Consider the following 15,180-nt stretch of genomic DNA (forward strand, 5'->3'; position numbering starts at 1 on the left):
CGTATAGCAATATCATGGATATCAATAATTTGTATAACCAGTGGCAGCTATTTGCTTGAAATGGTGGGGGTGCTGCAGCTTTCGAAATATACATACACACTGCAAATGCAGTGTACACGTATCACCACCTCTGGTTCTGGCTCCAACTGATGAGACCTCACTAAAGGTCGAAATCGTTCTGGTTAGTGGCCCTTCCCTTAATGCATAGCATTATACATGTCACAAGGAGATGTGCTTTGCATTATGGGAGATGCTAAGGCGTGATCAAAACTTATTCCACCTTTACCACGAGTTGCCTCAGCCCTGAAGATACTTCAGGTGCAAACTTTGTTTGCTTACACTTTAATAAAGGATTAAACTAAATTTATTTATTAGTGTATAAATATTTGGATAAAATATCAAAATTATGGTAAAAATTAAAAAAAACACATTAAACATGCAAAAATAGTTTATCGATAAAATTATACTGTTTGGTATAATTCAAAATGACTTAAAAATAAAATCCATTATCATAACCAGAATAATGTTATAAAATAAAACCTATAACAAATGTTATCTTTAATTGCAATGTCCAAATATTTAAAGAAACAGAGTAAACACAATAAGCACTACGAACACTACTGGCGCAAACTGCATATAAACAACCGTGGAACTGAGCGACGGACAGTGCCGCATTCGCCAATAGTTCGCATCTCACTATGACGTGCATATGTTTGTGCCTAGCAATATGACATTGTGATAAACAGATGGATTTTTATTTTGTATAAAAAATCCAATTGTATAGGATTATTGATAATAAAATTATTAAATATTACATTGCAAGCAAATATAAATATTTATCCCGCCGTGGGCATGGATGTTTGCGATTGTCTGTGGAAATGCTAGTGGTGGGCGGTAGATGGCGTTGAAGTTATAGTTGGTGGAGACCAGGGAGTTGTGTCCTTCCTCGATGAGTCCAAGACATCTACTCTACAACTTTCTGCCTCGAAAAAAAATTGGGGTGCTGCAGTTCCACAGTGCCTATGCATGAGCCGCCCATGTGTATAACCATCGAGTCTCATTGTTCGATACTAAATATCGATATCTGCAGTGATTTATTGAGAGAGAGAAAAAAAAAACACTTGCTCGTCTCGGACACGGTATCTATTCTGTTGTAGCATTAGTTTTTGTTTTGCCTGTATGTTAACAGGTGGCTTTGTTATTCAATGCCAGTGGTTTAAATTTCCTATTTTTTTTTTTTTTAAGTTTTAAGTCTTAGTTAATGTTAAAGAGGCGAAACTGTAGTTTTAATGACAATCGCCAGAAAGAATTCAAATTTATTAAACTGGACAAACTGTGTAGTGAAGGGACAAAAGTAGTATGCCAACATTAAAATGTCCATTTTTCAATTGCTCATGGAGGCAGAAACATCAACCAACATCTAAGTAGCCAGAAACATAATGAAATAAAGAAAACATTCTTGTATTTCATAGATGGGTACAGATTTTTTCTGAAATGAGCGAAAAACGTCTAGACTTAAGACTTTTAATACTGTAGAGTTTATTCTTTGTCTTCCAGAAAGTGCAGCACCTGCTAAGAGAATATTTTCTCTTATGAACACTATATGGTCAAAGGAGAAATCAAGATTAAGTGTTGAGACAATGAGGACCATGTTAGTTGTAAGACAAAATTGTGTCATGGAGTGCGAGAAGTTTTATGATAGGTGTTGAAAGACCAAAATATGATCCGTAAGATCACTTCATTGGAGAAATATTCATGGTACGATCATAGTGAAATACAGTCCCCTCGATGTTTATGTAATAATTTTTTTATCGTCTTACATTTTCATTAAAACAGAATATTACATAACTCGCATCCCGAGTTTGTCTCAAGGAAATATGGTCAGCCTACCTATAAGACAATAAAACATGTTAGCATACAGACACCGCAGACATCCTCGCTTTACGGCACTACGACTCTTTTGTCTCAGTATGAATTCTATTATGAAATAGTGGACAATAAAAGCAAGGATATCGGAGTACTTGCGATTCCACTGAAATTTGCAAATTAACTGATCACTGAGTAGAGCGTAACGCATACATATTTGCGTTAAAAAAAAAAATGAAATAAAATAAGCTATAAGTCGTGTACAGATCACTTCACAGGGTGCAAAAGGGGGAGGGGGATTATACTATAGTTTCCAGTTATAGCAAACGGCTGTAATTTACTTTGTTCTTCATTTATTATCCATTTTATTTAAAATCATAGTACAGTGCATATTCTTTTCACTTATAAACATTGGGAAAAAGGAAAATGAAGTTGAGAATCATTTATTCGTTTATGAAAAGGAATTATATATACAGAAATATTCATATATATATATATCTCCATTTTATCACAGTACATTTATAAACGTTGGGAAAGAGGAAAATGAAGTTGAGAATCATTTATTCATTTATGAATAAGGAATTATATATATATATATAGAAATATTCGTAAATAAAATAAAAAAAAATCATGTTAAAGTCTATTAGATGAAAGTGGGCCTGGTTGCTCTGTTTTGTGCCAATTTGGTAAGTGTCAGATGGTTCATGAGCTTCTTCAAAAAGAAGTTTGCTTATAATTGCCAAAACTTTTTAGTCTTTCTCTTCCCTATGTCCATTAGTTGGCCTGTAGAGAGCAAGAACACTGAATGTAGCTGAAGATGGATATCTAAGTTGGTGTCTCAATCATCTGAATTTTTTTCCCCCCTTAAATTTTGTTAGGTATCTTTTCTGGCTTTCCTCGACACTATTGGGAATGCAATCTTGTGACGTATATCCTAGAAATGTTTGAAAACATGTTATCAAAGCTATCGTGATGAGTCTTTTGACTCCATGGAGGTCTGAATAATAATAATTCCGGGGCACCATATGTAAATATAGCTTGACTGGTGGTTCTGTACAGATGAATTTTGGTGTTTGTGGTGATGAGATTTGATTTCCAGATATATTATATATATTAAAGTTTTATGGAACCAAAGAACTTTTTTTTTTCACTTTGTCAGATTATCAATGAGGAACCAAGGGACTGATAATCATTTACTTCAAGAATGTGGTTATTTAGCTTAATATTTCCTTCTATTCTGTTGTGAAGGACATTAATTTCATTGCTATTGACTGCTAACCCGATCAGTGTTGCATTTTTACATAAATTACCTATAAGTTTACATTACAAAGAAGTTTTTCTTTTCAAAAATCGACTCCAGTCTAAAAAATTTGCAAAGAGATTAACCAAATTTTGAGCTCCATTCAAAATTTGGTTAAAGATCTCAGTCATGATTAGGAATGCCAATCATGCTACAGGGAAATTGATCAAGTAAGAAACGACATGTCGATAGTTTATTTTAAAAAGTCCTGTAACATCTAACATTTTACTTTTGCATAATTAAATGTTTATCGCTTTGTTTGGTGGCCATTTCTGTGTAGTATTTTTATATATCAAACTATTTCCACGAACAAAAACCTCAACTCATTAACACATGAAACTATGGTAAATTAGGATTCTATTTACAACAGCTTTCCGGAACCAATTATTTTATAAAAGTGGAAGTCTACTGTACTGTACTAATCAAGATGTTGAATTTTCTGAGATGTTGAACTGTTTCATGAATTTTCACAAATTATAAAAAAACGTTTGTTGTAAGCAGACATTTATTAAATCCCATACAAAAGAAAAGTCCCAATTCAATATCTTGAGCTGTTATAATTAAAGGTGGGGAGAGGAAGGGTTTCTATAAAATTAAACCTTTCAGTTTACTTAAAAATTCAAAATTCATGGTTCATTCTCATCTATTTTGCATACAGAACCTCTGTACAAAGTTTCAGCTAGCTCTCCTCTATACGAAGAGACAGGAAACTGATATTTTGTACAGTAGCTGCAAAGTTAAAATCCCACTGTGGCATGGGAGTTTTGTAAATTTTACATAGTGGATGATTTATTATAGAGTAGGGACCACCTTGGTTAGCGGAGGATTAGTTATTGGTACTTTATTTGCAAGATTCGAAGATTATCTAACCTACAGCCAATGCTACTAAAATGTGCCACAATAAATCAGCATTTGGTCCCTTGTTAGCAATCTAACATCCAGTGTGTACTATAAATCAGTCATTTCTAGTTGATAAGTAATGGGCAGCTGAAAGGCCGAGTGTGATCATTTGCAAGCTTATAGTTTGAACCATATACCGAGTTGTTAACAATGGCCCTATACATTGCAATTTACTACAGGTTTCCAACTTTTCATGAGTGGGATTATTACGATCATATGTGTAATGCTTAGTTGCAGATATTAGATTTAAAGATATAGCAAATGATGTCCAAGATGGAATGAAATACTGGGAGTAAATTAAAGTTAATTTACTTCTTCTCAAGTGTTGTCTTCCATTAAACATTAATTACATTTAACCAACATTTACAAGTTTCCAAATGAGTACAAGTTCTTTAATGGGCTGCATGTAAAAGGATCACCCTAAAAGTTTACATTTATTGGTTTAAATTTTATCTGCATTACATCTTAGGTTCATGTATTAAATTCCACTTTATGATGCATTTGTGTAAATGCATGTCGCAGATAATTAATGGAGAGTGGGCTCAAATCTACAAATTTGTATTAAGACTAAAAGCAGTTTATTACTGCATGAAAGTTTTCTGCTAACCAAAACACAGTGGTGACTCGGAGCACCAGCAATTTATTATTATTGCTATTACATAACACCTCCAGCGAGTCCAAAAGCCTCATCGAGGGAGGGCCTACTCTACTACAACTTTCCATCTCCACCAACGCCAACCACCACCACTAGTATTTTCGCAGCCTAATTTAAACAACATTGAACTAAGTATTTCAGTTTAAGAGGAAAATAAAATAAAAACCGATTACTCTTTAAGATCCTCACTTAACATACAAATTTTCGGAGAGGATTAAGGAATATTTAAATCACCCTTTGTCTTCCTAAAACCGATTGTGCAAATAAAAGAAATTTTGTGACTAAATTCACTTCAAAATTTTCATTGAAATATCAGAAAATGAAATTTCTGATGGTGTTTATCACAACACTTTTTTGTTGTTGTTTATATATAGCTTACCTTTCCTATTTGTGCAAGAAATGCATGATACATTACAAAGAGAAAAACAAGTACACTATTTTTAGTTAATATTTATTTTTGTTTACTAGATGCATCTTTACAAATGAATTGAACTTTTAAAATCGAACTGCAACAAGAATTTAAATGTTTCTATGCTATAAATATTTTTTAATCAATAAATTATTAATATCATAAAAGTAGAATTATCTCCTATCTCAAATCATGAAAGCACACCAAGTTATTGTGTTTTTTTTTTTTTTTTTTTTTTTTATCAGTTAAGATTTATATACAGATGAAGTGTTTTTAAGCCAGAATGAAATTAAATCATTAAGGTGAGGTTCTTTTTTTTTCTGTTATATCATGGATATTTAAATTTTTTTTTCTTCTTTGTATAATTGCAGCATATATTTAAATTTTTTTGGTTGTTTCTAGAGACTTAAAAATATACATCTGTACAATAATTGGGCAATGTTAAAAAAGGTAAATTAAAACTTCAAGTAGTTTTATAGTTAAAAGAAATTGGTATCACAGATATCTAAAATTCGGAGAATACAAGATGTGTAAGAAAAATATTTACATTAATTATGAATAAGAACATACAAAAAAAAAAAATCACCTCTGCCAAAAAAAATAATAAACTTAATTGAAAAATTTTGGTGTATGGTATGCACATTCTGATGACTAATTTGAGATGCAGAGTCCAATACAATCTACAATAAATTTCTGCTATGAAACAATTTACAATAGCTTTAATGGTGTTTTTTTAATCCACAAACTAGAAAAAGAAAAGTAAATTAATAAAAATAAACAATCTTGCTAAAAATAAATCACTTTGTAAAAATAAGGAATGCAGACTCCTATTATAAATCAAGCACTAACAGTATATGCTTTATCAAAGAATAGTCTAGTATAAAAAAATGTAGAATTTTTAATTAAATATCTTTAACTTGAAAATAGTTAAAAGAACTAACAACTAAATATTGTTCTAAAAATTTTACAGAAAGTGTAATAAATATTTAAAATAATTTTGTTCATTTAATGTTTAGTTCCGAACATTATGCTGGCACTGCACTGTTCTCTTGGAAAATTTCCAAGCTTATCACAAGTGGAACATTAAAAAATTCTTTGGTCCATCTTTCACTTAAGTCTTTACACAGTTTATGCCAGACAGTCCTAATGTAACATATATTTAAACTATGAGGCACTGTTAACGTTCTACGTTGCCGAATGGGATCTGTTCTCGCACAGTTCCTGTAGTCCAATATGGATATATTCACAATTGTACTGTCCTAAAGACAGAGAAAGAAAGACCGGTTAAAGCATGTGCCTTATAATCCGGGTTATACTCTGTACACTTTGACAATGCTACTGCTTTCTACACTTTGCTAGTTTCTTGGCTCGTACAGCTACAGCTGCAACCAAAGCTGCACCTCGACCGCTTCCATCTTCTGACAACATGAGGTCAAACTGAAATTGAAAAAAATAAAAAAGCAAATTAATTTGATATGCATACATTAATTAGCAAAGGATTTCTTCATACAGTAATTCAACATTTAGAACATCTGACATTTCTCTGTCTTCTTCAAATATTTTATAAAATCATTTAAGACAACAGCAACAAATAACTAATCTATAGCACTATTCAGAGAGCATCGTCAAAGTTCCAATAAGAGAAATCACTGAATTTCAAGTCACAAGGCTCATGGAAAGATAAGTCTATTAACCACTATGTAATAAAGATCATTGAAAATATTACTACTTTTTTTTGTTCTTAAAAAATTTACATTAAATAGGTTTTTGGAAAACATTCTCACCAGTTTATATTTCTTCAATAATGATTTGATTATATCAATGAAAATGTCATGTTTGATTTTTATTTATTTTAATAGAGATTATAATTTAAAATAGAAATGACATGAGTTAATATATATTAATTGAACATTGTATATTTGATGAGTTAAGAACTCATTTCAAAAGATCCCTCACTGTCCCACACAAAGGTCAGTGAAATGGGCTTTAAACTCATTGTTCCTTGCAGAGAACTTTTTCTTCACTCCCCTGCTCGCACCTTCCTTATAATTCCAGGGATAAACTCTGGTTCTCTCCCTTCATTCTATAAAAACTTCCAGATTAATCCTGTAACAATCCCAAAATATTTCAAATCATATCTCCTTCCATCCAAGAAATTTCTGCAAATGACAATGTTGTCATCACAACATCACTGTAGTTAATCTTTTTCTGGATTCTCTTCAATATATTCTCATCCCTATGAAAATGGACTAGATCTGAATACATTATTCCATCTCAAGTTACTAAGGCAACTCACCTTATCAAATAAAGAGAAATCATTACAGGTGATTTTAATTATGGTAATATAGATTGCAACAAAGAGATGACATCCAGTGTGAATAGAAAAAACATTCAGTTTTTGAAGAACAACAATCTTAAGTAGTTACATAACTGAGGATATGCAAAGATCAAGAGTCTTGACCATATTATCTCAACCGAAGATGTTACTGTAAACAGGGTGTCGAATCTTCCTCTGAGTAGTGAGTAACCATGAAGTATTGCCTAAGTGGTGGCCAACAATGAGGACTTCTGTGAGGAAAGAATACATGAAGAACCACAAAAGATGTAATCATGGAAAGCTCAGGAGACAGCTTGGAGCTATCTCCCGAGCTTTCTCGCACAGAGATGACATCCATCTCTGTGCGAGAAAGGATCCAAAAAGGAGATCAGTACTGCTTGGGAGCTAATCAAGAACTATTTAATAGCAGCAATGCCTGAATATATTCAGGAAGTCAAATAATGACAAGAAAAATCCTACAGTTCTTTCAATATGTGGCTAGTAGAAAAAAAAAGAAACGCTTTTTGGAGAATATTACCATTCTGCCACGTTCATGAACTAACATTAGTTAGTGAAAGTGGCAGAATGGTAACTTTAATTAGACTCTGCATGATGTCCCACTTACAAGGTATTGCATCTTTATAAGTGTGACATCGTGCAAAATAATTGTGGGAATGGAGAAGGGACTGATGACAGGAGGTATGAGGAATTAAAGTTAATGTTAATAAGGTGGGACTTAACATATAGCTATGTGTTTTGAGAAAATGTTTTAGTGAATTAAAGATATCCTTCACATAACTATTTAACAAGAATCTTGTGGTAAGATCAAGTCCAAAAGGAGAGGAAAGTAGGCAAAATTATCCACTTCAAAGTGAGTGATAAGACTGAGGCTTAGAATTATAGCATTCATATCTGGTATTGTGGTTAAAATAGGTTGGGAGGGCTGGGGTGCAAAATTGGCATGATAGCAGCAGCGTTTTTTTTGATAGTCTGCATGTCTGCTAAAGGATAATCATGTTTTGGCAATTATTATATTAATAGTTATACTAATTTAATTATTATATCAATTGATGTAATTAATGCATTAGATAAGATGCATATCCAGTATGCAATGCATTTTGCAAAAATGCCTTTGATTACCTCATGACAAATTAGTGATTAAATTGGAACATAAAAGAAGGTTAGATAGTTATAAACTCTGTTCAATGGTATCAGCAAGCTGTTGATGGAGCAGTTTCCCAGAAGGTGGAAGTTACTAGTAGTATGCCCGATCTGTTTTGGAGTCATTTCTGTTTTAACGTGTATGTTAATGATATTGGGAGGTATTTAAATAGGGATATGCAGTTGGATGCTATGATGCAAAGTTAGGGAAAACTATAAAAACAGAACAGAGTACATGTTATGGCACTGCAAGAAGATTTAATCAGACTGAGTGGAATTACTAGTCTTCAAAGTTGTTGGAAGGCATAGTGGGATACAAATTTACAACTGGTGGGGGCTAACTTATAGGAGGTGGAGGAAATAAGGGATTTGGCAGTGACTGACAAGAACTAAATAAAATTTAGAGAACACACTGCTAAAATTGTGAGGACATCACAAGGGATTATAACACCGATGAGGAGGACATTAACATTTAGAAATAAGGAGGTTATGGTTCCATTGTATAAAGCTTTGGATCAGGCTGCATATAGATTTCAAGGAGATGAAGGTATGATGGAAAGAGTCCTAAAGACAGTTGACTAAGCTGGTTTCTGGGATGTTAGCAGGGCCGACAGAAGTGGGCATTCAGAGCATGCAGGTGCCACTATGAAGGGGGCACAGTTCATAAGTTTCATTTTTAAGAAATGAAATTTTTATCATAAAAATGAAAATCTTAGAATGATCAATATTAAAATAAATAAGGCCCGATACACCGAATAAAAATGTTTAAAAATTGTATATTGCCGCCTCTTTGATCAGCCAGCTGTTTCCAATTTTGCAGCGAGAGCAGGCTAAATGCTTGCCTGCAGAATGTTGTGTCTACTGCAGTCTATCTAAAGTGAAACAGTTTTTATGTGCAGAAACGAATTTTCTTTTCAATCAGAACAACATAAACCAGGACATGGTTTATGTGCAACAATAATGGAACAACTGGAAAAATGGAACATTCCCATTGAAGACATGCGAGGTCAAGGGTATGACAATGGGGCAAATATGAAAGGGAAAAAATATGGGCTCCATAATTTGCTTTTGAACAAAATCCTCGAGCTTTTTACGTGCCATGTGCTGCTTATACTCTAAAAATAATCATTAACGATGCAGCCAAAGTGAATGGAAATACAATTAGTGTCTTTGCAATTATTCAAGAAATATACAATTTCTTTTCATTCTCTTACAAATGTTGGGCAATCCTTTTAAAGTTCGTAAAAAATTTAACATTGAAACAACCATCAGAAATGCGATGGGAAAGTAAAATTAATGCAATCTGCCCTCTATGATATCAGTTAGGAGAAATTTACGATGCACTTTTTGAAATTTTAAATAATGAAAATTTTAATAAAGAAACTCAGCAGGAAGCACAAACATTATGTGCTATAATAAAGGACTACAAATTTATTTGCTCTCTTATAACTTGGCATGATTTACTTAACAGAATAAACCCTGTGAGTAAAATGCTTCAAGACAAAAATATGAACATTACACTTGCTTTAGAATCTATCGAAAACTTAAGAATATTCTTACAAGAGTATCGATCAGATACAAATTTTAAAGTTCTAAAAACGGCAAAAGAACTGAGTGAAGAGGTGGATGGAGAACAAGAATTTAAAACTGGTACAGAAGTTAGACGATGAAAGAAGACAACAATTTGACTATGAGCATCATGACGAAACGCCACAATCGCCATAAGATAAATTTAGAGTGCATTGTTGCACATAAATGGTCACATGGCATATTCCGGTAATTGGACCACATATTTTTATTATGCTATATAAAACACAATGAATAAAACCCAACAAGTTTCGTAAGTTAAAGTTTAAAACACAAAGAAAAGAGAAATTATTAATAATAGTTTATACTATACAGTTGTAGCCATCTGGCTATTCATAAAATTAAAAATCAGAATGCAGATTCAAAGCAGTGCTGAGTTTAAACAATGCTGGATGATGCCACGTTCTGTTGTTGACGTTCATAATGTCCGAGGTCTGACTGAGGTATATTTTTTTTTTTTTTTTTTTATTAAAGCTGACTAAACTTGGTGGAGAATAAAGCTTCCATACCATACCACTTCCACCAGCCACAATGTATTCTGGCAGAAAACAAACATGTCGTACATAGAAAAAAACTGTTACATAAGGAAATTTAAAGAAGCTGCAAACATGCTTAAAATTCCAACACAATGAAATAAAAATCAAGGTTTAATTCTCCACCAAGTTTGGTCAGCTTTAATAAAAAAATATACCTCAGACATTATGAACGTGAACAACAGAACATGGCATCATGCAGCTTTGTTTAAACTCAGCACTGCTTTGAATCTGCATTCCGATTTTTAATTTTATGAATAGTCAGACAGCTACAACTGTATAGCATGAACTATTATTAATAATTTCTCTTTTCTTTGTGTTTTAAACTTTAACTTATGAAACTTGTTGGGTTTTATTCATTGTGTTTTATATAGCTTAATAAAAATATGTGGTCCAATTACCAGAATATGCCCATGTGAACTTCTAAACCACATAAACCTCCACTTACAATTAGAGTGAATGTGTTTTATACACTTCTAGATGTTGCAATCTGTTCGTTAATAGAACGTTTTGAACAACTAAAATCATATTATGATAATTTCAATTTCTTGTTATATTACTACAAATTAATAACAAAGATTTACGAAAAAATTGTGATGATTTAGAGATTCTCTTGAAGGACAGCAACAATAAAGATGTAAATGCAATAGAACTGTATGACGAGTTATGTGCTTTCCAGGATATTTTTCGGAAGGATAATTTAAATATTCAAAACTCTTTCGATATTCTTAATTTCAGTGTGTCCAATAATTTATCTTTTCCTAACTTGTCAATTGCTTTAAGAATACTATTAACCTTACGTGTTACTGTAGCGAGCAGTGAACGTTCCTTTTCCAAGTTGAAATTGATTAAAACCTACTTAAGAACATGTATGTCAAAAAAAGCTTGTTAGTTTGGCATTAATAGCTATTGAAAATGATATATGTGCAGAATTAGACATTAAGACCATTATTTCTAATTTTATGAATATGAAATCAAAACCCGTAAATTTTAAGTATATTTATGTAATTTAATTTATTTTCTGTTATTCTGTAAAGATGTTATTTTTTGAATACTTATATTAAATGTTCTAATTATTTCTGAATTCTTTTATTTTCTCATCTATCTTGAGTTTCTTTTATTTTCCTGAAAGATAGTTCTACTTATAAAAATTATTAAAAAAATTTTACAAGTTACTAAGAATTTAGTAACTTATAAAATGCAAGAATTTTTTAAACTTTAGTGAAAATAAATTTTAACTTTAATTAAAATTCATTTTAATTTTGTTAGCGATTCAGGTCGGTGAGAAAGCTATAATCCCTGTATCATTATATTTAACAATTGAAGTGAAGTGGCTTTGTCAAAATTTGCTTTAACTTTTAAGAATTTTTTGAATATTCGGATTTTTAACAATTATCCTGCCTAGTCAATACCCCGTTCGTTACATTTAGCGAACCAACATGTGGCTGTTCTGTCAAAATTTATTTAAGAAATTTCAAAAAATTTAAATTTTTGTTATCGTAAAAGAACCACACACACCCTGATCATTACAGGGGCACTTCGATAGTAACTGCACACAGGCAGCAAAGACCCTAGCGCCGGCACTGGATGTTGGGTATGAAGAATGATTGAGAATTCAGATAATGCAATTTGCAGAGCCTCGTGAATAGTTGGAGGAGGGGGTATATGACTAAGATAAATTAAGTGAATGTTACCAGATTAACATTGAAGATTTTTCATAGAATGGGAAAGATAGATATAGAACAAGAGGCCATCTCTGGAAGCTGTATAAATAGAGCAGGTGCAGTTTTTTTTTTTTTTTTTTTTTTGCATGGAGAGTGTTGATAAATGGAATGCATTGCCTGAAAATGTGAGTGCAATAACAGTAAATGAGTAATGCATGATTTGAGCTGTGTGCATCAGTGAGACCTCGCACTGAATTTTGACTCCATGGAGAAATGATAATCTCAGTTACAACAATTATGTCAGCATGGTAATTTTATAATTCCTCTGCTACTTTAAGTTTTCCCAGTGATAACTCTTAAATTGATGGTGTTTATGTTTGTCATGGCTCACTGACAGAAGCAGCAGGACCTTGCATAAATCAGCAAGATACCATACTTGCTTTGGGACTGCCCAAAACCTGCATGATATCTAGTTGTATTCTATCACTATAACATACGATTTCAGCCTACTCTCAGACAACCAGGCATATAATTGTCATCAGCATTACTACTAACACACATTTTTGAAGTATAGTTGGGATAAGTTAAAATATGAAACTTTAATTGAGACTTCTGACCAGTATCCAACTCATGCCTTCATCCAGTGCATGTCATTACTAAGTATTCACTTCAAGGCTGATCGAATGAGGATGTGCTGACAACTTGAGACTTTGCCAACCAGAATAAACTTTTAGTTGGCAAAGTCTCAAATTGGATGGGGATATTCAGTTATTTGCAGATGATGCAAAGTTGGGACAAACTATGAAGAGCAGAGAAGATGTGGCCTTACAAGAAGACTTGAATAAATTGTGTGAATGGGCACAGGAGTGGGGATCTCAATTCAATGTTGAAAAATTTAAGGTTTTAAAATTTGGGAAACAAAGATGGGATGAAGAATTTATGCTTGGTGGGTATTTATGCTAACTAAGGTAGTTTCTGATTTCTGGAATGTTGAATATGAGGAAAGATGGAGAAGATGCAATTTACAGAGTCTAGCAGATAGGAGTGATATGATAGAGACCTACAAGTTAGTAAGGGGTTGTTATAAGATCAATGTTGAGGTTTTCCATAAAATGGTGGGAGATCAGGGGAGAACAAGAGGTCATCCCTGGAAGCTGTATAAGGAAGGTGTGAACAAGGGAATGAGAAGAGGTTTTTTGCATGAAGAGTTGTGAATGATTGGAATGCCTTGCCAGAAAGAGAGAATCTGAGTAGAGAATCTGAATGTGTTTAAGTCACGGTATGAAAAAGGGACCTCCTAGAGGAGTCGACTCCATGGGGTCTTAGGATAATATTTTAAAGCTGGAAAGAGCCACGTAAATTTATCAACTGTCGCAATTTTTTACCATACAAAGTTTAACTACTTACCTTGTAATCAGGTGCTGTGAGTTCTGCAATTTTTTTCTCCATGAGATCATGAAAATGAGGATGATATCTGTACACAGAGCCATCTACCCCAACTGTGGTATGTGGCCGTTTCATTTTATTCAAAATGGTTGCAGCAGCTGAAAAATTTAGAATAAAAATTAACAATACAGTTATTATAGAAAGAGACAACTTTATATCTGAACAAACTAGATTTTTATATATCTTCAGCAGAAAGAAGATATAGCAATACAACATTATATTATTACCACTGAAAAGTTTATTACAGTATTCATTGTATGAGTGCTGTTTGTAAAACTTCAGCTACTCATACAATGAATACTGTTATAACCAAAACTATATGATATTTAGAAAGAAGTTTTATATCAATATTTGGTACATTAAATTTTACTTTCACATGGGTGTCAACTTTACATTCAGCTGTGTGGTATGATATAAGGATCAGGACCTTACATCATAGCTTTCTGATCAATTATAAACAGAGCTCCTACAAAAAGGACCATTTTCATACTTGATGTGAAGAATTTGAGTTGTGCACCCTATGTCACTTATATGCAGAAATGTAGAAAATAAAAGGAATCAACTAATTTGTGTGGGAAGGAGGGGTTATAAACAACAGTAGTTGTACTAAGTTTGCATTTATATAGCATTTACTTTTTTTTTGTTTGTTTTTGTTCTCTCTAATATCCTTTTTATATGACATGACTACTGCTTTTTTTTTCCCCCCCTCTCCTACTGATAGGTTTTTCTATTTTGATCATTTTGTTAACTTCTCATTTTTCTCATTATTGGTTAATTTTCTGCAATTTTTTTTTTTTTTTTTTTTTTTTTTTAAGCACTTGCTCAAAGCAGATAGCATTTCATAAGGATGCCATCAACACCAGTATCTGGCAGGATACCATACATTAATCTGTTACATATGTTGGAGAAAATGAGGATGGATATAAAGATATAAGAGGTAGCTGATAAACATCAAGGAGCAGTATATGGTTGAGCAGAATCAAGAAGGCAGGTGACTAACAATGTGCTACTGAACTCTGTAAATGGATTAGTGCTGTTTATTTATTCATGTTTGTTAATAATACTGAGGACAATTTGAGGGAGGAGTTATCCAGATGTTGAAGCTAAACTGGGATGGGCAATGATAAAAGATGATATAGAAATCCTGCATAAAGATTTGAAGAGACTGGCATGCAAAGAATGATTTCCAGGTTAATGTGGGACTTTGGACTGAAAATTACATGCTGCATATCACATTCATGAGACTGTACTACAAGAAATGGATGAGATCAGGGATGACAGTAGAACATGAAGTTCCAAGGACATACTGCAAACATGCACAAAATAAGGATCACTTGGATGA

General features: G+C 32.7%; 1 protein-coding gene and 1 long non-coding RNA gene across 3 annotated transcripts in view; one reads left to right on the forward strand and one right to left on the reverse strand.

Moving 5' to 3' along the window:
- Nucleotides 1–939: 939 nt before the first annotated feature.
- LOC150106837 (uncharacterized) overlaps nucleotides 940–15,180 on the forward strand; it is a 50,341-nt gene continuing 36,100 nt past the window's right edge. The window contains exons 1-2 of the long non-coding RNA XR_016548371.1: nucleotides 940–1,139; nucleotides 5,376–5,432. This is a non-coding gene — a long non-coding RNA (uncharacterized LOC150106837). The remainder of the gene's footprint in view (nucleotides 1,140–5,375; nucleotides 5,433–15,180) is intronic.
- Nucleotides 5,163–15,180, reverse strand: part of Hex-A (Hexokinase A) — a 124,495-nt gene continuing 114,477 nt past the window's right edge. For both annotated transcript variants that reach the window (XM_090393347.1, XM_090393348.1), the window contains exons 9-10: nucleotides 13,800–13,936; nucleotides 5,163–6,567 (exon numbers count right to left, since the gene is read on the reverse strand). In XM_090393347.1, the coding sequence (XP_090249473.1) occupies nucleotides 6,466–6,567; nucleotides 13,800–13,936 (239 nt within the window). In that variant the 3' untranslated portion in view covers nucleotides 5,163–6,465. The remainder of the gene's footprint in view (nucleotides 6,568–13,799; nucleotides 13,937–15,180) is intronic.

The sequence above is a fragment of the Typopeltis vanoorti genome, chromosome 5 (assembly GCF_054136105.1).
Source record: "Typopeltis vanoorti isolate ZY-2024b chromosome 5, IOZ_Tvanoo_1.0, whole genome shotgun sequence".
NCBI lineage: Eukaryota > Metazoa > Arthropoda > Arachnida > Uropygi > Thelyphonidae > Typopeltis > Typopeltis vanoorti.